Raw genomic sequence first — 25,460 nt, forward strand, 5'->3', positions numbered from 1 at the left:
TTTTAAATTTGTGTTCATAGAAAAATAACACTGTTTAACAAGAAGTGGATATATGTACAACAAATATTTAGAACTTAAAGTATTTTTTCCTAATAATTCATATTAAAGTAATTTTTTATATTTTTATAATTTTACTTTCTTTAATTTTGTAAAAAAAATATTATGTTTATAATTATTTGTTATTTAAATATTAAATTATTTTTGTACATTAAATATAAATGTATGAATAGTTAGAAACAAGAAAGTTTTTTCATTATGATACCATCATTCCTTATATTATCTGTATATATATGTATATATATATATATATATATACATATATATATATACTCAGGCACTTAGCACTTATAAAAGGTGAATTGAAACTTAAGAAATGTAATATTTTCATGATCAAAAAAATACTATTTTTTTAATTAAATTTTTCAAATATTTTTTACTTATGTTACTAACTATAACACTTTGGTGTATATAAATTACTATAATTTATTATTAAGTAATTGTAATTAAGTAATTAAACAATTAAAAAAAATTTGTGAAAACATTTTTTATCGAAAATTTTGTATACTCATGTATATACTAAACATGTATAAATATACATATTTATATATTTACAATGAGTATACTTAACTTACTAATGAAAGAAATTTCTTCATAAAATATTCTTTTTTACCTTTTTACACTCAATACCTTAGAAATTCTTGAAGCTTAGGACCATTTCTACCTAAAGGATCTTCAGGAAACATAACATAATTTCCTACAAATGTTGGAGTCAATAATCGTTTTTCGATTGTTTCGCGCCATTCTGGTTTTTCATTATATAGATCTCTATATTGATCTAAAGAAACTACAATACCTCCACACATTGTTGCATATTCTAATATAAATCTAGAAATGATAAAAATATTATTATATAAATTAAAATAGTTCATGTTATTAAGAAAATAAAATTTACCGATCATCGTAAGGAGTTATCCGTTTACCACCGATAAAACGACTTGGTGTAAAAATTACTATTCCATCTGCATACATCTTTTCAAGTAATGGATGATTTGTTGATCTCCTATATAATGGTACAAATACTTTTACAATGTGACCTCTTTGTCTGAAATAATTTGCAACTATCATAATTCCTTCTTCTGAAAATGTTTTACCATTTTTATGCCTAAAATATTAAACTTATGTTATATATGTGATTAAAATAAATAAATTAAATATATTCACTAAAAAATTAAGATTATCATACGCCATAGCTATATTGTTGCCATCAATTACTATTTCCCTTAATTTATTACATGGTTGTGTAGATGATCCAACTGTAGATAATTCAGGTCTGTATAGTTCAAATCTGGATCCAATATTATTTGTTTTAAATGCAAATGCAGTTTGAGGATTGTATAGAATTGGTACTGTACATCTGGTAGATGTAGTAGATGTAGTATATTTATTAAATGTAGTAGGTGTAAATTTAGTATACTTAGTAAGTGTAGTAGATGTAGTAGTAGATGTAGCACATTTAGTAAATGTAGTAGATGTAGATGTAGTAGATGTAGTAGATGTATTAGATATAGAATAATTCAATATTCGTCGTCTAAGATTCCTTAATCTTTGAGGTGTTTTTGGTTTATTCATTATAATGTTTTTACTTATATTATGAGGTTTAGGAAGTTTCAAACCACTTTTACTGAAAGGTAGATAATTAGGATTTTCAATTTCATTTTCTTTTTTTTCTTCATTTTGTGCATCATTTTCTTGAACATTTTTTTTATTTTGTTGTGATATTATTTCCTCATCATATTCTAAACAACTAAGATTCTTTGGATCTGGAGTACTATCTATCATAAAAATTCTATCATTCTTCTCTTGATCTATAGTTCTTATTTTTTCTTGATCTATAGATGGAGGAGTTCCTGTAGATGACCATACTACAACAATGTCATCTGATCCTTGAGTTACATAATCTGAGACTGGAACTATACAAATTTAAATTACAATAAAATAATATATTTATTTTATAATTAATTTTTTACCTCTGTTTTCATCATCTAAATCTACAGTTGTAATTTCTGAATCTTCTGTATCAGATATTAAAAGGCAAGATGAATTATTTTCTGATAATGCAACAATATTTTTTTTTTTTCTTTTTCTTGGAGGTCTTTCTATTTCAGTTTTTGTTTGATTTAAAATTTCATTTGAATTATTTTGTGTATTTTGCTTATCATTTATTAATATACTTAAAGATCTCTTTTTTGTTTTTTTTTTTTTTTTTACAATTATTTTCATCTGCTTTGTTATTTGATTCACTTTCATTATCACTTAAAATAATTATAGTATCTTGTAAAGATTTTTCTTTTGCCGAAGAAATAACATTTTTTTTATTCCTTGTGATTTGTTTAGTTTTACGAATTAATTTTTTTAATGTTTGTGTTTGTTCTCTTTTTTTGTTGCTACAATTATACAAGGAACTTTTACATTTCTTATTCATATTATATATGATTTGCATTACATTTTTTTTTTACATCATAGATTTTTCCACAAAATTTTATTTCTTTTCTATGAGTAAAAATAAAAAAAAATATTATTGAATATAGATTGTTTTGAAAAATTATAACAAAAATAACAATAATCTTATATTCAATTTAAATTAATATTACCAATATATATTTAATATATTTATATAAATAATATTTATTTACTGATCATTATAGATAATATGATTTGTGTTAAAAGTAAGTTGAATATAATTTGATAATCTATTTTTATGTGTTATTAAATAAGATATTAATCCATAACTATTTTGTAATATTATTATAACATTTAAATATGATATTTATGATTATAAAACATTTTTTTTTTACTTTTATTCGTAGAATATGCTAGTAAATTTTTGTGGAAAATTTGACATTCTGAATAAATTTTTTTTTTTTATTACCTTAATTGAATATATTTCAATGGTCTTTCATAAAATGTTCGTTTTACATTTTTTCTTGACTTTTTTATTCCTAAAGGAGTTTTTTTCTTTGTTGATTTTGGAGATACATTACAAATTATAACAGAGTTATTCAAAGTACTCATTTTAAGATTAATACTTTTTTAATATGTCATTCTAAATGTTAACATTTATATTTTATAAATAATATATTTTATAAACAAAATATGAAACTGCTCCTTAAACAATGTAAAAAAACTTGAAATATTTCTTATTAATTATGTAAAAAAAATTGATCATAAATCCGCTACTTACGGTTAAGTATAAAATAAATTAACACTTGTAAATACGTTGATGAAAACTGTTAATAATTATATAAATATATATTAATCAATATTAAATAAATTAATTTAAAATTTTTATTAATTTTGTGCATTTTTAACCATTTTTCACGAAATTTTTTATAAATAAAGAAACAATTATATTTTTCTGTCATTAAATATTATTTAACCTCTTCTATAAACTAACCAGAAAATATCATTAGTACAATACAAAAGTTTAAACAGCTGAAAATTTCCCTATAAAGTACACACTCAGTAATTATACTTGTATAATAAATCTTATTTTACTCTTCTAACTTTTTTAATAATTAAAATTTATATTTTTTTACGTTATTCAATTTAAATTTAATTTCATAAAAACAACATCGTCTTGATATAAGGATTTCATATATTTATCTTCTCTTATACACCAAAAAAGAAAAATTAATGAAAAAATAAAAAATAGAATTATTATATACTATTCAAAATAAAAAAAATAAATTATTGCAATTATTATTATATTATATATTATATATTATATGTTATAAATTAATATATTTATACATAATTATAAAATATTATTACAATTTAAAAATATTAATAATAGATAATAATAAATGTGCAATATTAATATTATAATTATAAAATTAGTTAATTATTAAAATACTAAAAGAAATAGGAAAAGAAAAAATACGAAAAATCATATGTGAAAAAAGTCAAAATTTTCAATTATTTTGTCAATCTAGTAATCTATATATAATGCTTTAAGTGTAGCGCGACAGCAACAACCAATCCTGAATACAGTAAATCTATAATGCGAAAAAGAAATCGTCGATTGGTCAAAATTCGTACAATAGTGCGGGGGAAGTGAATGTATGTTGGTCTGACTCGAACGCGACTATATCCCCGTACCAGCGAGCAAGTAGTAACGCTATCGTTAGAATTTTGTCTTTTGTTTAGTTTCTTTATGTTTATTTTTTCGAGAAGAAGTTGAATTTAAGAATCGTGATATTACTGAAACAAACATCTAATGTACGGGGATCTAATAGAAAGTATACTAGCACCGGTTCCATGCTAGATTTTCAGTGTGCAAGTAGTCGAAAGCGTATTCAGGCAGCCTTCAACGTAAACAAAAATGGAGTTAGGGGAGGGAGAAGCTCAAATTTGTCGACTTTGCGGTCAATGTGAAAGTATATACATTGATGTGTTCGGTGAAGAAGGCACCAAACGATTTTTAGGCTTAAAAATTCATACAAGAATCAACATTTTGGTAAGTACAATATAAAAGGTGTGTCGTGGGGTCCGGGCCCCAATTGTAGTTAAAGGAGGGGGTTAGAAAAATGGCCGGAGGGGCGTAGAGCATGTAAAGAAAAAGTATCTTTTTTTTTTTGTTCTTGTTGCATTATATTTTTTAAAAAAGTTTGATTTTTTTAGTTTTATTATAATATGAAATCCATATTAATATTTTAAGTTTATTTCTTATATATCACTGTTTATTTATGTATTTATTTTATATAAAATTGTATAGAACAAAAAATATAATTTAAATTAAACTTAAATTGAATAAATTTTTTTGTATGTAAATTAATTGTATGATTTAAGCATGTGTAATATTTATAAATGTAAAATACTTTATACTTGTATGTGCAATTATATAGTGATAAGAGTGATTATTTTTATTTATTTATAAGTTTAAATATTTAATTTATATTTAAACATTTGACATTAAATATTGATATTCCGTATTCTATAATTACATTTTATTTAAAATTTTTTAAGAATTTAATATTTTGTAAATATTTCCTTTTTCAATTTAATTAGTGAAAAAATTAATTTGATTTTTAAAATATTAATTTTTTAATATTTCTTTTAAAAATTTATATAAATATAAGAAAAATTGTTAATTTAATATTTAATGTTTATATAAAAATTAAGATTTATTATTAAATATTTGTAAATAATTATAAATATTGTATTATAATTATGATTATAAATATTGAAATTAAAAATGTATAACATTAGAGTGGGTATTAGATTATAAGAATTTTCAGAATGGTGTATCTACAGAGCGGTAGGGTTTGAATTATAATATTCATAATTTTCTTTTAATGAAACATTATAGTTTTCCAATTCAATTAAAAATTACATAGAATCAAATTTTCAATTAAGATTTTTAAAATCACATATATTTAGTATTTAGATATTTTGTTTGAATCGCAGATAGATGAAAGGGATCCTCTGCCCAAGGCGATCTGCGTTCAATGTCTGGGCAAACTCGAATTTGTTTGCGACTTCCAAGAGGAGTGTCTTCGCACCCAACAAGTGTTACGCGATCGATACATTCTACCATCCTTAACAGAGATTGTAAGTTTATATTCAAATTTAATGCATAGCTCTACCGCTCACCTATGATGCTACCAGAACAGCTCATTTTTTGAATTTTAAATTAATTATATATATATAAAAAGATATCATCTGGTATTTTGGTTCATAGAAAATTTCAAAAATAATAAAAAAAATTGCACACAATTTTATTGAATATATAATATATGTATATAATAAATAATAATAATATATTATATAATAAAAATTATGTACTATAAATACCAGATTGAATTTATTTGCTTTAATAAAATTAATCAATTTCTAGTACCCACTTTTATTTTTATTTCAATCTATCTTTAGGCTGAAGTAAAGACTGAAGTTACACCAAGTACATCAACATACAACAACAACAATGACACCAATATAAATCTTAATTCTTCAAATGATGAGGACATTCAAAAAATAGATCAGCATGTCCTAAGAACAACTACAAAAACTCAAAAAAATACGAAGAATCAACAAGTAAAAGGCAATGAAGAAACTTCCAAAGATCAAACTAATATTCAAAATACGAGTGAAAAAAATACTGAGAATGCACAAATTCAAAAATGTGACACAACTCCTACACGATGGCTTAGAAGTAGACAAAGTATAGAAACAACTGTTACAAATGAAACAGCTACTGATACACCAATTGCAAATAGACTTAGAAGTCATGATAATACTACCACAGAATTAACTGTTAGTCCACGTAGTTGTTCTAAGGAAAATAGTGAAAAATTGACTGGAAAACAAGATCCACATACTATTCAAATTCCAACATCAGCATTAAATAAACTTCTCAGTATTGTGTCAAATTCTCCAAATATTGAAGTTTCTGTGAAAGAATCTAGAAATCAAAGCAGCGATATTGAAGATATTAGTTTCACTGTAGAATTATGTAAAAAGGAAAGTGATGATGTAGCTACTGCTCGAGCACGAGTATTTCCAGATCAAGGTTCCTGTTTGGTTGATAAGGCTATAGTTGGTCTTTTACAAAATCAAAGTTGTGTAGAAGTTAATAGTATAATAAATACAATTATCGATAGTAGTCTGAAAAACGGCAATTCGACAAAATTAGAAGATTCTGCTGAATTTGAACAAAAATGGCAAGCTTCTCAAAATCCGAAGGAACTTTTCAAGATTGATGGGGAAGAAATTCGTGTCGATGATAACGTTGAACACGTCGTTACAAATAATCAAAATGGTTATTCTTGTAAATTGTGTCGTAAGTTTTATGAACGCAAAGACAAATGTATGGTTCATGTGAAAACACATCTTGGTATTAAACAATACACATGTATTCTATGCAACGCTAAATTTGTATGTAAGTCTGATGTTATGAAACATATTCGATGCACACATACTAATCCGAGACCAATACAATGTCCAAAATGTCCAAAGAGATTCAAGTCAAAGTTCTATTTAATGGAACATGATAATGTACATAAAGGTGTGAGACCTTATTCTTGTACAGATTGCGGTCAAAGTTACCATCATAAAGTATCGTTACAACTTCATATGAAATCACATTTACCTCCGCAAAACTTAGCATGCGAATATTGTGGCAAAGTATTTCCGTATCGTACGAGATTATTAAGTCACATAGCTAGTGTACATTTAAAAAATCGTCGCAATTTTAGATGTCGATTTTGTTACAATCTTTATTCAAGTCTTTCAGTTTTGAATGAACATATTAAAACGCGTCATGCGACTACATATACTTGTGAAGTTTGTAATAAAACGTTTAAAGTCGCGTCCAAATATAAGGCTCACGTATTACAACATTCAAATCCTAAGCCATTCGTATGTAATGTTTGTAATAATAGATATGCATCCAAAGCATTCCTAAATGAACATCTATCAAAACACGAAGGGCTGAGGAAACATATCTGCCAAAAGTGTGGTGCAAGATTCGCTCAAGCTAGTCATCTGGCTGCACATCGGCACGTGCACGGTGAAAAAGAGCACGCTTGTCCGGAGTGTGGGCGAAAGTTTAATAGGCGTGATAATATGAAGGTACATAGAAAAAGACACTTTGAAGAAAAAATAACTAATAATAGCAAACAAAAAAACACTTTTAGTGGCGAGGTAGCTTCCACTACGTCTAATGAAAAATAATAGTACTGAAATAGTTCTGATATTTTTGTAAAGTTGTGTCTATGCTATATAACAAAATATATTATATAGCAATATTATATGATTGATTAGAAAAACTGAAAGGATAATGTTATATTTTTCGTATTATATGTACAACGAATTAGTCAAATATCGGTAGAGATTAAGATCAAAGTAAGAGATTGTATCATATAACGCATTGCCATCGATTGAAACAATATAATGTAAACATAAGTTAAAAAGAATTTTTTTTTTTTTTTTTTTTTTTTTTTTTTTTTTTTTTTTTTTTGAAGTTACTTTTTAATTCCAGTAATAAAATAAAGATCCGAAATTGTATTGAAAATGAATACATTTACATTTTATAAAAGTTATAAGTTATATGAATTTCTCTAATCTTTTATATTTTTATGTTGGCGATAACGTTGCGTTTTTTCGATGTTCTTGTCTTTTTCTTCACAGTTATTCATTGCTTTATATAAATTAATTCTTATCTTAGCAATACAATTTCATTTGATTAATTTTTTAATCTATCAATTCAATTCTATCGACTATCTCAAAACTATTTCTTTTTCATGTAAATCATTATTTTCATAGTTCATTTTCATATCTCATTTAATGTCATTATCAGTTTATATATCTATTTCAAATCTGCTTTTATTTAGTTTTAGTACTTGTTATTGCTTTTTATTTTAGTTTTTTTTTAAGTTCACATATTCAAAAATTATTAGATTGATTATGTTTCTTGTATTGATGCATTTGTTTTTTAAAAATAATATCTCTGTATCTATGACTTTTTTGGCATTTTGTTACTATCAATTAAAGATTTAGTTGTCAGAATATTTTTTTATTTTTTTGTTTTCTTATATGTATAACATCTTACTTAATGAAATTATATATACATATATATTATGTTATGACATTTCTTTCAGTAGTAATAAGTCATATGTTTTTTGTTATATAGTATAGATGCAGTTTAAAATTAATTTAAATTAGTTTAGAACTTTTCAAAGAAATATTTCTTTAATTTTTAATTTTATTCAAGCGATATCTATTCAATGCGTTTTTAAGATTGTAAAATATTGCTGCAAGATTTAAAAGTAAATATTTGTTTAATCACGAGAAAATTAGCTATTAATCATGAAATATTTACAATTACTAATAATTCTTTTAAATTTTGGAGCAATATATAATATCAAATGAATGATAGCAATACTAATCAGTCAATTTACTCTCTTCCTCTTGTCGCTCGTATTTTTTTTATATTATATTAGTCGCGGTTTTGTACATAATGTAGAAGTGCATTTAAGAGAGTACTGATATCATTTAAGTATTTTTTCCATTTATATACATTACATTAGAAAATATTTTTGCACGTGAAACGTTATTGATTAGAATTTACCAAAGCTGTAATAGAAACAAACTGCGAAACATGACAAAATATTGCGATAACACAATAGAAAAAATGATCAATTAAGAAAATCAAAAATATTATTGGATATATTGTTATAAAAAATTTGTATGTTTATTGCACAGTTAACTTTCTAGGAAAATTTAATTCATGAAAAAAATTGTATACAGTATGAATAGGGCTTCCAAAGTCAAAACTTCTAACTAAAAAGCGTATAAAAATAAAGAAAAAAATGTTTTCTATATATTTTTACATAATTGTTTATAAAAAAAACTTTTACATAATATAATGTGCAAAGTATATTTTACTCTATTTTCGATTCTATTTTTCATATTATATATATTGATGAAGAGATTCAATGAAATAGAATACAAAAAATTGAAATTTTATAAAAAAAACATTATTTTTGATTAACAATAAAAGTCTTTAGATACAGAACAGAATTTTGATTGATAGATCTTATATTACTAAAAATAACAAAAATATTTAGCTACGAAGATAATGTATACAATAAATTATATAAGAAAACGTACTATGTAATTTACGATAAAAAACAGAATTATATCGTAAGTGCCTTGATCGATTTTATACTATTCATATATTATGCAAGAATATTAGAAAATGAAAAAAGCGTAGATGATTCTTTGAATATGTATCACGTGCAATATTGATTTATATTGATTTAAAAAGAAAATAAAAAATTATAATTTTTTGTGCTCAATATGAATTATAATATGAATTATAAACTATGAATATTCTCAATATTTTAAAAAAAATTATAAAATAGTAATTAAGAATTTAAAAAAAATTTTTAAAAATAATGAATATAAATTTTTTCATTATTTTTATTTAGAATTTAATACTAATAGAATATAATATATATATAATATATAGAACGAAATATCTTTAATGAGAGATCATCGAAATATTAAATAATATTTCAACATATTCAGTGTAAATCTATAAAATATTTAAATTTTCTTTTTATAAAGTGGTGTCCTATTTATCTTTCCAACATATGAGCACAAAAAATTATGTATTACATAAACGATATTATCTTTCTTCGGAACAAATTGTTCCTGTGAGAAATTAATAAAATCGTGCGAAGGATATTATGTCTATAATATTTACATTCTTAGATAATATAAGTGATAAGCAATAACTCTTATTTTGTACAAGAAATTTTATTAAAACAGTTTACTTTTCTATTTAAGAGGTAATAAATATATTGGATGAAGTATGTATATTATGTGTATATATATATATATATATATATATATATATATACACATATATATATACTTTTAAATAAAATGCAGTATGAATTAGCATATATAACAATTTTCCAATAATAAAGAAAAAAGCATATATTTGTTTAAGGATTCTACAATTTTTCTGAATAAAGGTACGATATTTTTGGGACCGCTAATTATTTGATTTTTACTTTTATTTTTTCCATTCCATTTTTTACTCATCTTGCATGTAATTCATATTTATCTTGCATGTACAGAAATAATATGGTTCAACAAGGTTTGTTTTAATATCAATAGTGTGTCTGTAGAATTCTTAAATAATAAAAATATGTTATTATTTAATTTAAATTTATTTAAACCTCTTATTTGAATTAAGATATTGAATTTAGATGTTTCGCATTAACATTATTAAAAAATAATTGAGATATTTTATATTTTATATTTAAGAATGAAATTTTATATTATTTATAAGAACGTTCATTTTTTTGGACACAGAAGTTTTTTTGTTTTCAGATAAAAGAGAATGATGGATTGTCACAAGTTGTTTGTATACGATGTTTGGGCACACTGGAATTTCTATGCGATTTTTACGAGCGTTGTCATCTTACACAAAAAGAATTTTTAAAAACTGTAAGATATATATATATATATATATATATATATATGTATATATTATAATACTTATAATAATAATTATAATATATATATAATAATTTATTATTTTATTTATATATAAATAATAAATAGATTTTTTTATTTATCGTTAAAGAAAAACTCTTAAAAAATAGTATGCATATTTGAATTCTTATTTTTAATTACAATATAATTTTGATATTTGATATAATATAACAATATTATTAAAAGATATTTTAAAATTATTATTTGAAACAAATTCAAAATAATCTAAAATTAAAAATTGAATAAGAAATAACAATAATCATAAAGAATTTATTATTATTATAAAGAATTAATTTATTTATTATGTTTATTTAATATGATTTCAAAATTTTTACTAAATTCAATTATGTTATTAAAATATCTTTTGCAAAATTATAATATATATGTGTATATAATATAATAATAATAATTTAGAAATTTTTTAATATTTTATTTTTGAGAGATTAAAAATATTTTATTATATTTTTTATGTGAGTGATGATATTTAAAATATTTTATTTTTTCAGAGCCAAAATCAAAATATAATAAATGAGAAATTATTGAAAGATTCCACTAATGATACAGAATCAGATAAAGAAAATGATGCTCCATTTGTAAATGAAAGTAAATGGAAAGCAAAAGTTTTATCACCCAATAATTCAAAAAAATCAAAAAATTATTTGTCTGAAAATAATACATCATACAGAATCGAAAATAAACAGGAAAACAATGATCAGATAGATAATAATATTTCTATTGATAATGTTCATTTGATTACAAAAACACAATTAAATAATATAATTTCTAAAAACCAATCTATAATAAAAAATGTAATTTCACATGAAAATATATCAAAAAATGATCAACATAATATTAGTAATTTAAAAGAGAATATGTATAATTTAAAAGAAAATATTTTGGAAAAAAATATAAATTGCATAACAAGATCAACAAATAATTTAAATACATCTCAAATAAATGAAACAAATGTTAATAAAAATTTAGATCAACCTATACGACGTAAAAGAGGACGAAAAAGTAAATTAGAAAAAATAAGAGAAGTAAGTTTAACAACAAACTATAAAAAAAAGATTCAAAATCATCTAAGTGATAAAAAAAAAGATAATGTTAATAATGAATATAAAAGATATTGTTTGCGTACTATTTGTACCACTACTAAGTCTGATAATGTAAATAATAATGCTACAATCATATCTAAACCACAAGTTAAACAAACAGAAGTTGAACAGGTGCCAGTAAATACATCAATGAATACAAATTACACCAAAGGTAATAAAACTAATACAATGATTAATAAACTAACTGTAATTGAATCTGATGATAATTCAATAAGATCTAATAATTTGAAAGATACAGAAAAGAATTCTGAAAAAAATAAAGCGATATCGATTATTGTAAAACAAGAGAAAGGAGAAGCAGAAATTTCTTCTAGACAATTGAATCAATTAGTTCTTAATCAAAAGTCAAAAGTAAATCAAGAAAAAACAGATTTAATATGTGTATTAATGGAAAAAACTGAAAATATTAAAAATATTGAAACGAATTTAATAGCAGAACAAAATATTACTAAATATCCTGATATAATTTCTTCCGATTATAATAATCAACAATCAAAAATATTCACAGAACAAAATCGAGTGACTATTATAAAGTCTTCACAATCTAAAAATGTGACAAATTTAAAAATAATGCAAGAAGATTGTACAAAATTAAATAATACAATTGATGTAGATCAAAATACTAAAACTGAGGTAGAATGTAATCTTAATGAACATTCATTGCCTCAACAATTAAGTCAAAATAGTTTTAATAAAAATCAGAGTAAAAATAGATCATTTGGCAAAATTTCCGAATTGATAAGTGACGAACAAAAACGAACTATTGAAAGTTATTATACAGTGGACATGTCGATTGTAAACTCAGAAGAAGTACAAAAAAATATAACAATAATTAATAAAAAAAACATACGTTGCAATATTTGTGGTACTTTTTATCTTAGAATGGATAAATGTCAGGCAAGTTTAAAAATTATTTTGATTGTTAATTATTAATTATTAATTTATAGAAAATTATTTGAATATATAATAAAATAATTATATATTAAAATATTACAGGTACATATTTGGGGACATTTACAAATGAAGCCCTATCAATGTAAAGCTTGTGATTTTGCCACAGTTACTGTTAGTAATGTTCGTTGCCATATCAGAAAAAGTCATTTAAAGATTAAACCATTTGCGTGCCATCTTTGTGAAAAGCGATATGTAACTGCCATTTTATTAGAAGAACATATTAATACTCATACAGGAGCCCGTCCATATAAATGCAAGCTTTGTGACTTTGCAAGTTCCAGTAGACAAATATTAAGTTACCATAATGCTACTCATAAACCATTAAAGGTATTATAAAAAAAATTCTGTAATATATTAAATAATGTATATTTATCATTTTATTTATTCCTCTTTAACTATTATAGGATATTAGTTGTAAGATTTGTGGTAAAGAATTTTATTCAAGAAGTAGATTACGTGCACACATGATTGTACACAATAAGGACAAAGCTGTTATGTGTAAATTGTGTTCTGCTTATTTATCTAATGCAGAAGCATTAAAAACACATTACAAGAACATTCATATGCAAGATTATGTCTGTAATATCTGTGGTAAACACGTCAAGTCTAGAAAAGCTTTGCATAATCATCAGAATGTAATATATGCTTTGCTATATAATCTATATACAATTAGTTACTAATTAAAAATATGATTACAAAATAAATTTTGTTCATAGGTTCATGCTGCTGCAAGATTTAAATGTACTCTTTGCCCAAATGTATATAAAACTAGCCAAATATTAAAAGAACATCTTTTAAAACACGAAGGTATTAGAAAATATAAATGTAATATTTGTGAAAAATCATTTGGTCAACAATCTCATTTAGCTGCTCATATGGCAGTGCACAGTAATATTAGGTAAAGTTTTTTAATAATATTTTAATAGCATCTTAATAGCTTTTAACATTAACACTTAATTATATCTTATTTCTTATTCATAGATTCCATTGTCCAGGATGTGATAAGCCTTTTAATCGGCAAGATAATATGAAAATACATACTAAACGATGCAAACCATTTTTGGCAAATCCAAATCTGAAAAATCTTTTAAGTAAAAGAGAAAGAACTATATCGTTTAATAATATAGCAGAATTAACTGCAGAATTGAAGAATGGGAATGTGACAAATTCAATATCTCAAGTTCCTCTCAAAAATGAGAATGATAAAACATTAGTAAAGACTGTAGAAGAAAAACAAAAGACTGTTATAAATCTTTGCAAATTAGGATTAAATATCTCTTGCATTAAACCAACAAATAATAAAATGAGTCCAGATCATATTACAAATTCTTTTGAAAAAAATGTAATTAAGAACACAGATAACAATGATAAATTAATTTCAGAAAATGAAAAGTTGTTAGTTTTTGAAAATATTTTAGGACCAGAAAATTATTAATAATTTTTTTCTATGAATATATGAATCAATATAAAAGAAATTCATCATTAAATATTTTATAAACCAATATAAGAAATATTCATATAATTATAAAACTAAATGATTTTTTTAAATTGTTATACTCTTAATAGAGTTCATTATTTAATAATACTTAGAATTTATATTTGATATATTTAAATAATCATTCCATACAATTTATTAAGCTAAGGTTTTAATTATAATACTACTACTTTTAACAATACTACTTTTTAACTTTTTAATAAGGTTTAATGTTGTGCGATATTTTTATAACAAAATATGTTATATTTTTTCAAATTTATCTATAAATTAAATAGACTATAGTATATAAAAATACTATATAAAAATCGATATGCACGAATAATAATTTAATTAATATTATCTAAATCATTTGTTCGATAATCGTGTATTTCGATTTTTATCTTAAGGAGTTATCTTGCCTTGATGAAAACTTCAATCATAACCAAAGAAAATACTTGCTATTATAAATTTATTATCTTTTTACATAAAACAGTTTTATCAAGGTAAAATAAAATACTCTTACGCTTATTTACTTATAAAAAAGAGATAAGACTGATAATTGATATGTATTTAACTTTATAACTAGAAGTTCCTATTTAAAATAATTAGGCCTTAAAAATTTATTTCACATAGGAACAAAAATCTCGATGTAATATTAAAATTTCAATCGTGACTATTATCATAATAATGAATTTTTATCATTTAATTTCTTAATAAAATAAGTACAATACTTGCCATTTAAACCAAATGAAGAATTAAAAAATAAAGACTTCACTTAAATTGTATTTTAATATTCATATTCCAAAAATGTAATTTATGAAAATTACTTCAATAAAGTTTGAATAAATTTACTAATATTCTTCAAATAGTATTTGTAATTATAATATTTATATTATATATATATTTGTAATTTTTAATTTTTATAATGAAATTTACAATCATTTAATCAAATTCACAATCAAAATTAAAACAAATAACAAAAATAGAAATGAAATCTGATTTAATAGCGATATGAGGTTTATTAGAAGTATATTAGATTTATCAGAAAATCAGATTTTATTTTTTAAATAAACAGTTATAAAAATATTTATTGAAATAAATATTTAGAAGATAAATAAAATTTTAATAATAATATACACAGTTCAAATACAAAAATTTTTATTTTCACAAGGATGGAATTGATAATCGCTTTTTGTTTTGTGAGAAATCGGATAATTGAGAAATTATTATAATGTTTGGTGAAAGTTTGTTAACCTGAATACTTCAGGTTTAAAAGCGACATTTATTCCGATTTCTGACAGTTACTCGTTCTTCTTCGTTGTATGAACATCGTTTTGTATTGGTAATAGATATAATTTTTTATTTGTTAATAAAAAATTTACATCAATTTAATATTTTTTAATAATATTAATATTAGTAAATAATATAAGTAATTAATTTAATTTTTAAATGAAAGATAATATATTATTTCTTTAAATTAATATTACTAATTTATTTATTTTAATTTTTCAAATAAATTTAAAAAAAATATTGCAATATAAATTGCGATTTACTTATAAGATAAGATAATCTTTTCTAACATATAGTATAAAATTTGTTTATTTTTTAATCAATTTAAATTGTTAACATCAATTGAAACTACTTATTAATATATATATTGTTTCATGATAAAACTTATTCTAAAATAATGAAACTTTCTTTTCTTTTAATAATTCGTATTTTTACTACTCGATATATTAATCATTAATCATAATACGGATACGATCGATTAATCATAATACGGATTGAAAAAAAAATAATTTAACAATATTTTTTATATTTTATATTTTTTATGAACGTTATATCGTTTCGTTATATTACTAATATTTAAATTTATTTTTACAATTAAAATTAAATAGTAAAGAATGTTTTGTAAATTTTTATGTAGTCGAATTTTTTTTGAAATAAGTGGATTATTAATAGTCTAATAGTATTTTATATTTATAAGAATTCAAAAAATATTTTTTATGAAATATTATTATTTTATAATAAATATTTTTAATTTTTAAGTTTTTTGCCATATTTTTTATATTTTTTTGGTGATTTTTTTAGATTTTTTTAGATAATTCAAAAAATATTAATCATGAATATTAATTATGAATATCAAATAATATTATATTAAATAATATTATAAATTGCTATTATTGAATTTTTATATTTTCTTGACATAAATTTATTTTATAGATTAAAATACACAAAAATGACTCTTGAACCACCGAAATATGAATACTTGAACAAAGAAAATACAAAAAAAATGTTAGAAATATTTAAGGGTGAGAGAACAGGTTGGGTGCTTGTAGGTCCAAAAAAATGGTTTTTTCCTCATAAATATACAATAGAAGGTAAAGGATTTTATAATTTTAAGGCTAGACCAGATGATATTTGGGTTTTATCTTATCCTAGATCCGGTAAGTAATATGTTTTTAAAATATATTTTGTTATTAACGATAATGAAATTAATTTTTATTTTTAACTCAGTTTTATTATATTAACAATTAATATTTAAATTTTTATACATTTTTTTTGTTAAAGTATAAAAGGATTTATTATTATTTATTTAAAAGATCAGCAACAATAATGATTTAAAACTTTGAATAGTACAGGTATAATCGATACAATTCGATTATTACGATTATCGATATTTTTTTATATATAAATATTTAAACAATAAAGTTAATTATTCGTTTTTAAAGGATTTTAAAATTTTTTTTATTTTTATTTTTTTTTTTGTAGGTACAACATGGACTCAAGAATTAGTCTGGTTATTATCAAATAACTTAGATTTTAAAAGAGCAAAGACAGAACTTTTAGCAGAACGATTTCCATTTCTTGAGTAAGTATAATTACAATTATAAAATTAAATTAAATTAAGTAAAAAATTTTAATTAAAGATATATAAAAAAGTTAATTTTTATCAATAATATAATGATTTTAAAAATTTATTATGGATTATTAAAACAATAATTTATAATATAATAATGCATGTATATAATATAATATTTATAAGTAAATTATATCAATTATATCAATTATGAATCAATTATGTAATATTACGACTAATAATTATATGAGCATGTTATCCGTTAAAAATTATACAGCTTATTCGTTGATAATATATAATAATCTACAATCAAAATTGCATGCAAACAACATATAATTATATTATTAGAAAAGGAAATAGAACGGAATAGAAAATTAATAATATTGTAAAGTATATGAAACTATTTATTAATATTTTCAATAATTAAAATCTAAAATCGTGTAAATTATATATATAAAGTTTGTCTACAGATTTAAAAAAAAATTCAAATTTTCGCCTAAAATTTAAAAAAATGATTTTGAAGTTAAAATAAAATAAAAATTAAAAATGAAAAAAAAATATTTTTGGCTATTTTTCAATTGTTATTCATAAATAAAAATTGATAAAAATATCTCTAGATACGAACAAATCTCTCTATTCGAACGAATATAAAATAATTAGGAGTAATGAATGTTATATTTATTTAATGATATCAATAGATATCAACTTATCTTAAACAAAATATAGAAAATAAAATAAAATTAAATATTATAATTTGAAGATGACTGTGTTTCCTATTATTTAAGCTGCTGTATATTCATTTTTAATTGTCAATAATTAAAAAACAAAATCAAAAATATAATTTTTTCAATTTTAATTTTTTTAATTTGATGTGAAAAACTTTTTATATTTTTAAATTTTCATCTAGTTGAACACTATTTATTATATTGCAAAATATTTGTTTTACACAAAAGATCTATTATCATTATAAATATTATTTGTAGATTTAGCATGTTCAATCATCCTGAGGTAACGCGTGAGTTTTTAGAACTCAATAAAGGAGATAAAGATAAAGAAGAATTATGTAAAAAAATTGCACAACCAGGGTATGATATCTTAGAAAAAATACCTTCTAAGAGGTTCATAAAATCACATTTTCCATTTAGTTTATTACCCAACATTTTAGAAAGTGGTTGTAAGGTAGATTTATAATAAATTTATATTTATAAAAATAAGTTATATTATTATTTTTCATTATATAATTTTATTCAAAAATTACATTTTCTGATTTAAGATAATATATATTGCAAGAAATCCAAAAGATGTTGCTGTTTCATGGTATTATTTAAATAAAGCAATTAAAACCCAAGGATATATAGGTGATTTTACAACATTTTGGTATTACTTCCAAAATAATCTTAGTGAGTTTTATTAAATAAGTTTTAAAGTATTCATATTAAATATTAATAAAAAAAATAAAAAAAAATTTATAAAATATTAAAATTATTTAGCACCATGGAGTCCCTATTGGGAACATTTGAAGGAAGCATGGACACATAGAAATCATCCAAATGTTTTATTCATGTTTTATGAAGAAATGCAATATGTAAGTTAAATATTTGAAAACTTAATTTTTGAAATTTCTATCATTAATATATTTTTTATATTTTTAAATCCTTTTTACAATAGGATTTTTCAAAAGCAATTAAAAAAATTGCTAAATTTCTTGGAAAAGATTATACTGAGGAGGAAATAAAAAAAGTAGAAGATTATTTAAATATTAAAAATTTTCGAAACAATCCAATGGTAAATTTATCAGAATTAAAGAAATGTGATATTATAACATCAGGAACATTTGTTAGAAAAGGCCAAAGTAATGGATGGAAGGACATGTTCAGTGAAGAACTTAATGCTAAAGCTAATAAATGGATAGAAGAAAATTTGAAAGGAAATAATTTTAGTTTTCCTTATTTTAACGATCTTAATAGTAACTATAATTAATATTTAATATTTTATTTTTGAAAATTTAATGAAATGTTTAAAAAATTATAATATTATGTATTTTAATAATATTATATATTTATAATTTTAAATAATATTAATAATAATATTATATAAATAGATAAATTTATTATAAATCTTATTTTATAAAATAAAATAATATATAAAAGATAAACAAATATTTATTCTATTATTTATAAAAATTCTATTATTATTATTTATAAAAATGATTTTATTGTATGTAATTAAGATGATTTAGTGTTTGTATATTTTACATTTATACGTACAATTACAGTAGTTCTAAATGCATGACGTAATTCCTTTTCTACATCAAATGCTAAGCATTTAATTTTATGAGATTTCATTTTTAATAAAATTTTTACATATCTTGCTTTAGGACAATCTAATGTTACAAAGGTATTAATATTATCATCTCCAAACTCTAAATAATCAATTATTATTTTCACTTTATATGGCATTTCATATGGAAGTATATCCAATAATTTCGCTCTAACTGTTTGTTCTATTATAGTTTTAATTGATTGATCAGTATAAAATTCCTCCTTATACTTCCAATTTTTTACTTTAGCTATATCAAGCAAATAAGTCTAAAAATATTTAAACGCATGCATATATATATATACTTAATCATTAATAATTATATTATTATTATAATATATTTATATATTACCCTTAAATCATCCACTCCATCTCCATTTAATGCAGATATCATGAAAATATCATCAAATTTTGGATAATTATTATTATTTGTAAACATTCTTGTAAGATCTAACAATATATTTTTTTTCTTTAATTTATCTACTTTGTTAAAGATCATCAATAATGGTGTATCTTTTATTTTATTATTTATATAATCAAGAACAAAATCCTCCAATTTATGTCTAGTATATATATTAGATACATCTTGTATTATTCCAATAACATCTGCATCAGTAATTGCACTTTTAGGATCTTCCTCAAATGTTTTTAATAATTTGTAAGTTTTAATTTCTTTAGATATTACTAATCCTGGAGTATCCATGAATATAATTTGTGTATTTCCCTCAGTATATATTGCTTCTGCTTTATGTAATGTGGTATGTACTTTTGAAGATGTTGGACATATCTTTATCAAAAATATTTTCTTTTAAAAATTAAACTATTAAAATAATAAATAATTCAAATATAAATTAAAATACATACAGATCTATGTATAAGTTTATTCACTAATGTACTTTTTCCTGCATTTGGTAAACCCAGAAATGCAACTTTCAATAATTTTTTATTCTCTTGATATAATTCTGAATTATGATTTAATTTTGAAATAATATTTTCTTGATTATTAGTATTCCAAATACCAGAATAAAAAAAAAATCGTTTTAAAAAACATAATTCAGATTGAAATACGTATTGTTTAATCTTAAATATTATCATTTTAATAAAATTATAAATTTGTATAATTATACATTATTTGTTAAAACTACAAAAAAACAAATAGGTTAGATCTTACATGTATATAAATTCTTTAAAATTAATTTATTAGTATTATTTATAAATATATTTAAATGTCATTTTTTCGTGATAAAAAATATATATATATATAATATATAACAATTTAAATATAATTCAGAAATAAGATACCAATTCAAAGAATTTATAAATTATGCAGAATTTATATATACACATATATAGTTCATTTCAGTCATTTGATTTTAAAATCATATAAATATATATATATATATTTATATATATATTTTGTATATTTATGTGTATATATATATATATATATATATATATATATATATATATATATATATACATAATTTTAAATTTTTTATATATCATCTTAAACTTAATAATATTTTTTTATACAATTAAAAGTTTAACATTACAATAAATAAAAAGATATTAAAAATTTTTAAAAATTGATCTAAATATATATAATTTTTAATAAATAAATATAAAATATATAAATATTTAAAGTGATAAAAAAGATTTATTAGAATTAAACTTTATTTATATTTGAATATAATGCTTATATTTAAAATTTTTTAAAAAATTTTCATTTTTTTCAAATATATATATATATATTGATATATTTTTCAAATAATAAATGTATTAAATAAGATAAATGCATTATATTTTTTAAATATATATAAACTTTTTACGAAATAATTAAATATTATAAAATAAAATAGTTAAATTAATTATTTAAAAATAATTAAATATTATTAAGTAATACTTAAATATTATTTAAAAATAATTAAATATTATAAAAAAGAAATGAAATTAAAAAATAAGAAAATGATTTATAAATCTATAAAAAAAATACAATTTTTTTTTAAATATTTAATTTCATTTTGAAAAATCAATTTTGTCTATATTTTTATTTATATATTAAACATTTCATAAATATCTATATATATATTTCATTAATGTTAGTATACCTGATTTTAATTTGCAAAGGTAAAAATTCAAGCTGCAGTTTGGTCTGATATTGACGTATGTATTCGAATACATGTTATCATTTTATTTCGAATTTGCTTACAATGTTTTTTAATGCAATTAAAATTATATAAAATAAAAATATATTTTTAGAAAAATTAAAAAAATTTTTTTTATAAATAATGAATCTCAGAAATATTATGATGCGATGCATCGATTTAAAATATACAAGCAATGGAACTTGAATTAGAAACATTTGCAAGCTCATTGTGAATACATTTATGACACCGATAAAGGAAAGTTTTCTATAATTGATTTTAAAAAAAGTTTATAGTAATGGATCTTTAAAACGATACGAACAGAGCATGCATTTCTGGATTAACAAACCGGCGGGCAGATATTACGGTTTCACTGGCCACCGATGCCCCGCCACACCTTTATCAAAAACACGCTTTAGTAAGAAAATTTAATAAATTTTTAAGTTTTTCGATTTTTTAATTCATTTAACAATATTAAATAATATTATATCATTTAATAATTTTTTTGAATATTGATTTAATATAGTTTTAGAATATTGATTTAAGATAGTTTTTTTAAATATAAAACTTTAATATTCATTTAATTAAAAAAAGCAGAAAAATTTTATGATTTCATTCTTACATTTATTATTTTTATAGATCAATGTAGATACAATGCAGATATGAGACAAATGTTTACACCACTTCATCGATTTCAAAATCTGAATACTATGGGAAATATAGCTGGTCCTAGTAACATCAATAGTTGCAGAATGCTAAGAACAACAATAAGAACAAATAATGAAAATCAAAACAATTTTCCAGTTTCTTCTACTCAACATTCTCAACTGAACAACATCTCCAAGTAATTAAAGAAAAAGGTCTACTAAGAGGAATCTGAGGAACATGTTCTTCTTATATACAGGGTGACTCACTTATACATGTCTATCATCAGAAAGTATTTATAAATGATTCGCCCTTCATAATAAATAGTTAATAAGTAATATGAGTCTTTAAATTATTATAAGAAGAGTTACAGTTAAAATATCAAACTTTTGTATGTTTATAGTAATGTAACAACTGCAGGAAATAATCAATTGATATTATCAAATACTACGTCAAATGGAACAAATAGAAGTCTTTTAGATTTTTCGGAATTTAATGATGCAGAACTTGCAAGTTATAGATTACGATGTGGTGTTTGGATAACATTTGTACTTGCAGCAGGTTTTGTTGCTGCTGCAAAATTTTACTTTGGAGACAAGGTAAATTGAAATATTTTTCATAGATAATTTTTAATTTTTTTTTTAATTAATATCAAATATTTTTTTCAAGGGTCAAGGTATAGAAATATTTATATTTTGGGGGCTATTAACATTATCATTATTTGCGTGTTTATACTCTATTTTATATTGCCGAAATCAACGTAACAGTCATGAAGAGCATCAAATTCAAGAAGAACATATTACATCTACAACTACAATGCCCAATGAAAATATTAGACCTATTTCTGTAGTAAGACAGAATCCACCACCACCTTACCATATTGCTATTTTGATTCCACCAAGTAATTCATCAGATGAAGCTCCACCACCATCTTATGACAAAGTTATGCGATAAAGTAATATAAAAATGTATAAAATTTTATCACTATTTTTTCATATACTACATTTTGTAAACATAAATTGATGCTCATAAAAAGTTCATCTCTAATTATATTAGTAAGTACTTCATTATTGAATTTTTAATTTGTACAAATAAAAAACTAAAAAGTTAATATTAATTTTTCTAGGCTAGGTAAACTTTTACATCTGTGATACAAATATTAATATAATATCTTGATAACAACTGTAATTCAAATAAAATATAGAATTACTTATAACATCCAGGGCATTATACAATATCTGAATTAAAAAATTAGTATGATGTCCATGATATTTTATATCTAATGCAATATAATGTGTATTTTTTTTTTTTATAAATAAATGCTTATAGTTTATTTAAGCAAAAGATAGATATACAAAATGATTTATGATGAAAGAATACATTTCTTTGCTTATAAAAAACGTTTTCATAAAGAACATAAAGAAATCATTGTACTATGATATAATTATAATTAACATAAAATTAATATATTCGTTTATTTATAAAATGAAATTATTATACAATAAAATAAAATTTAAATTTAAAATTATAGAAAAAATAAATATAAAATTATATTTAATGCAGATTGTCCACTCTTTCCATAATTTACCACATTTAAAATAAATTTATAATCTTTTAATATGAATTAAAATAATTAATAAAATATTGATTCTATTGTATAATGATTAATAAAAATTAATTATAATGTATAATTTATAATATTTGATTATATATTTGTACATAATATAAGGTAAGTATATACATATATATATATACACGTTAGTACGCGCACATACATATATATTTTTCTTCTCGATATTAAAATTGTTTATATATATATTATATATGTAAATGAAAGTTTACATAATAATTTTGTTTTGTATTTGAAATAAATTTATATAATACATTATTATATAGAATATTATATCTAATATTTATAATTAATTATAATTTTCAAGCTATAATCTTGCATATCAAAATATAGCTTGAATCGAGGAAAATATTAAATTTTTATTTTATTACTTTTTCAATTTGGTATATACCAAATTTGTTATAAATATCAAACTACATTATACTTATAGTTTTATCATGTAATAAATAAGAGCAGATGTTTATTTTGCTGTGATGAAGTGATTACACATTATTTTATTATTAAACTTATATATTAAAAGAAAAATATTTTAATCTTAAAATACAAATATTGAGATTGTATAAATGCAATCAATATATAAATACATATAGAAATATTAAAATACATAAGAAACATTAAAGTTTCTAAATTTTAATATTTCAAAATCATTTTCTTTATGATTTTATGATTTTTTTTTGCTATATATACAAATAAAATATTTTTATAAAAAATTAGTATTAACAAATTAACTTATTAAATTTTTTAAATCGAGGTAAAAGATAAAATTATATATATTTATAAAGAAATTATATTAATTTTTTTTTTTTAAGTATTTTAATTATAAAATAAATTTATCTAATATATTAGATATATCTAATATATTTAATATACGATTGTTATTTTTAAAATTCTAGTAAATAAATATACTTCATATTATGAGATTAGAAATCTGATAATTTAAATACATAATTAAAATTTGAAACGAACAAAAAGGAACTCCATTTTCTAATCTTCAAAACATTAAAAATCTAAAAAAAAAAAAAATTATCAGTGCACTTAAAATTTAATAAATTCATTTGTTATTTTTATACTTTTATATAATTTTAAAGCATAATAAAATAAAAATATTACAAAAACAAATAATATTTGTATTTTAAATAATATATTATGCATAATAGTGTGAATTATCATGTCTTTCAAAATTTTTATTACTATTACACAGATTTACAGACTAATACATTACATTTCATTTATTTTTAATAAATATTTT

The 25,460-nt window shown here is 21.0% G+C and overlaps 5 protein-coding genes across 6 annotated transcripts; 3 read left to right on the top strand and 2 right to left on the bottom strand.

Moving 5' to 3' along the window:
- Window positions 1-413: 413 nt before the first annotated feature.
- Window positions 414-2,470, bottom strand: LOC411931 (ELMO domain-containing protein C). Its single transcript, XM_395400.7, has 4 exons — window positions 2,028-2,470; window positions 1,244-1,970; window positions 953-1,162; window positions 414-885 (listed from the first exon to the last, which is right to left on the bottom strand). Exons 1-4 carry the CDS (start codon window positions 2,305-2,307, stop codon window positions 681-683), a joined length of 1,422 nt encoding a protein of 473 aa, XP_395400.7. The 5' UTR covers window positions 2,308-2,470; the 3' UTR covers window positions 414-680.
- Window positions 2,471-4,009: 1,539 nt separating this feature from the next.
- On the top strand, window positions 4,010-15,229 carry LOC411930. Its single transcript, XM_026439642.1, has 10 exons — window positions 4,010-4,516; window positions 5,467-5,610; window positions 5,932-7,629; window positions 10,903-11,019; window positions 11,574-13,082; window positions 13,182-13,466; window positions 13,544-13,774; window positions 13,856-14,037; window positions 14,121-14,552; window positions 15,223-15,229. Exons 1-10 carry the CDS (start codon window positions 4,382-4,384, stop codon window positions 15,227-15,229), a joined length of 4,740 nt encoding a protein of 1,579 aa, XP_026295427.1. The 5' UTR covers window positions 4,010-4,381.
- A 532-nt stretch (window positions 15,230-15,761) lies between these two features.
- On the top strand, window positions 15,762-19,474 carry LOC411376 (estrogen sulfotransferase). Its single transcript, XM_026439396.1, has 7 exons — window positions 15,762-15,955; window positions 16,837-17,060; window positions 17,386-17,485; window positions 18,457-18,652; window positions 18,747-18,873; window positions 18,964-19,058; window positions 19,142-19,474. Exons 2-7 carry the CDS (start codon window positions 16,853-16,855, stop codon window positions 19,451-19,453), a joined length of 1,038 nt encoding a protein of 345 aa, XP_026295181.1. The 5' UTR covers window positions 15,762-15,955; window positions 16,837-16,852; the 3' UTR covers window positions 19,454-19,474.
- Window positions 19,475-19,664: 190 nt separating this feature from the next.
- LOC726385 (GTPase Era, mitochondrial) lies at window positions 19,665-20,933 on the bottom strand. Its single transcript, XM_026439397.1, has 3 exons — window positions 20,657-20,933; window positions 20,145-20,579; window positions 19,665-20,061 (listed from the first exon to the last, which is right to left on the bottom strand). The coding sequence occupies exons 1-3, from the start codon at window positions 20,885-20,887 to the stop codon at window positions 19,699-19,701; spliced, it is 1,029 nt and encodes a 342-aa protein (XP_026295182.1). The 5' UTR covers window positions 20,888-20,933; the 3' UTR covers window positions 19,665-19,698.
- A 958-nt stretch (window positions 20,934-21,891) lies between these two features.
- LOC726365 lies at window positions 21,892-23,935 on the top strand. Of its 2 annotated transcripts, XR_001702613.2 has the most exons (6): window positions 21,892-21,955; window positions 22,052-22,354; window positions 22,576-22,780; window positions 22,985-23,180; window positions 23,251-23,636; window positions 23,708-23,935. XR_001702613.2 is itself a non-coding variant. In XM_006563937.3 (5 exons), exons 2-5 carry the CDS (start codon window positions 22,264-22,266, stop codon window positions 23,533-23,535), a joined length of 777 nt encoding a protein of 258 aa, XP_006564000.1. In that variant the 5' UTR covers window positions 21,892-21,955; window positions 22,052-22,263; the 3' UTR covers window positions 23,536-23,935. The 2 variants fall into 2 exon arrangements, 1 of the variants encoding a protein (XP_006564000.1); XM_006563937.3 differs by having other exon boundaries at window positions 23,251-23,935.
- The last annotated feature ends 1,525 nt before the right edge of the window (window positions 23,936-25,460 follow it).

The sequence above is a fragment of the Apis mellifera genome, linkage group LG3, assembly GCF_003254395.2.
Source record: "Apis mellifera strain DH4 linkage group LG3, Amel_HAv3.1, whole genome shotgun sequence".
Taxonomy (NCBI): Eukaryota; Metazoa; Arthropoda; class Insecta; order Hymenoptera; family Apidae; genus Apis; species Apis mellifera.

Bases quoted from the DNA above. Each gene is read 5' to 3' on its own strand.
- LOC726385 (XM_026439397.1), bottom strand. From the start codon at position 20,887: ATGATAATATTTAAGATTAAACAATACGTATTTCAATCTGAATTATGT. The intron at 20,580-20,656 runs GTATGTATTTTA...TTTTTGATAAAG, and splicing joins ATAAACTTATACATAGATCT to ATATGTCCAACATCTTCAAA. The intron at 20,062-20,144 runs GTAATATATAAA...AAATATTTTTAG, and splicing joins ATGGAGTGGATGATTTAAGG to ACTTATTTGCTTGATATAGC.
- LOC411931 (XM_395400.7), bottom strand. From the start codon at position 2,307: ATGAAAGTGAATCAAATAACAAAGCAGATGAAAATAATTGTAAAAAAA. The intron at 1,163-1,243 runs GTATGATAATCT...TTAATATTTTAG, and splicing joins GGCAACAATATAGCTATGGC to GCATAAAAATGGTAAAACAT. The intron at 886-952 runs GTAAATTTTATT...TATCATTTCTAG, and splicing joins ATAACTCCTTACGATGATCG to ATTTATATTAGAATATGCAA.
- LOC726365 (XM_006563937.3), top strand. From the start codon at position 22,264: ATGCATTTCTGGATTAACAAACCGGCGGGCAGATATTACGGTTTCACT. The intron at 22,355-22,575 runs GTAAGAAAATTT...TTATTTTTATAG, and splicing joins TTTATCAAAAACACGCTTTA to ATCAATGTAGATACAATGCA. The intron at 23,181-23,250 runs GTAAATTGAAAT...ATTTTTTTCAAG, and splicing joins AATTTTACTTTGGAGACAAG to GGTCAAGGTATAGAAATATT.
- LOC411930 (XM_026439642.1), top strand. From the start codon at position 4,382: ATGGAGTTAGGGGAGGGAGAAGCTCAAATTTGTCGACTTTGCGGTCAA. The intron at 5,611-5,931 runs GTAAGTTTATAT...ATCTATCTTTAG, and splicing joins TACCATCCTTAACAGAGATT to GCTGAAGTAAAGACTGAAGT. The intron at 13,467-13,543 runs GTATTATAAAAA...TAACTATTATAG, and splicing joins CTACTCATAAACCATTAAAG to GATATTAGTTGTAAGATTTG.
- LOC411376 (XM_026439396.1), top strand. From the start codon at position 16,853: ATGACTCTTGAACCACCGAAATATGAATACTTGAACAAAGAAAATACA. The intron at 17,061-17,385 runs GTAAGTAATATG...TTTTTTTTGTAG, and splicing joins TTTATCTTATCCTAGATCCG to GTACAACATGGACTCAAGAA. The intron at 19,059-19,141 runs GTAAGTTAAATA...TTTTTACAATAG, and splicing joins TTTATGAAGAAATGCAATAT to GATTTTTCAAAAGCAATTAA.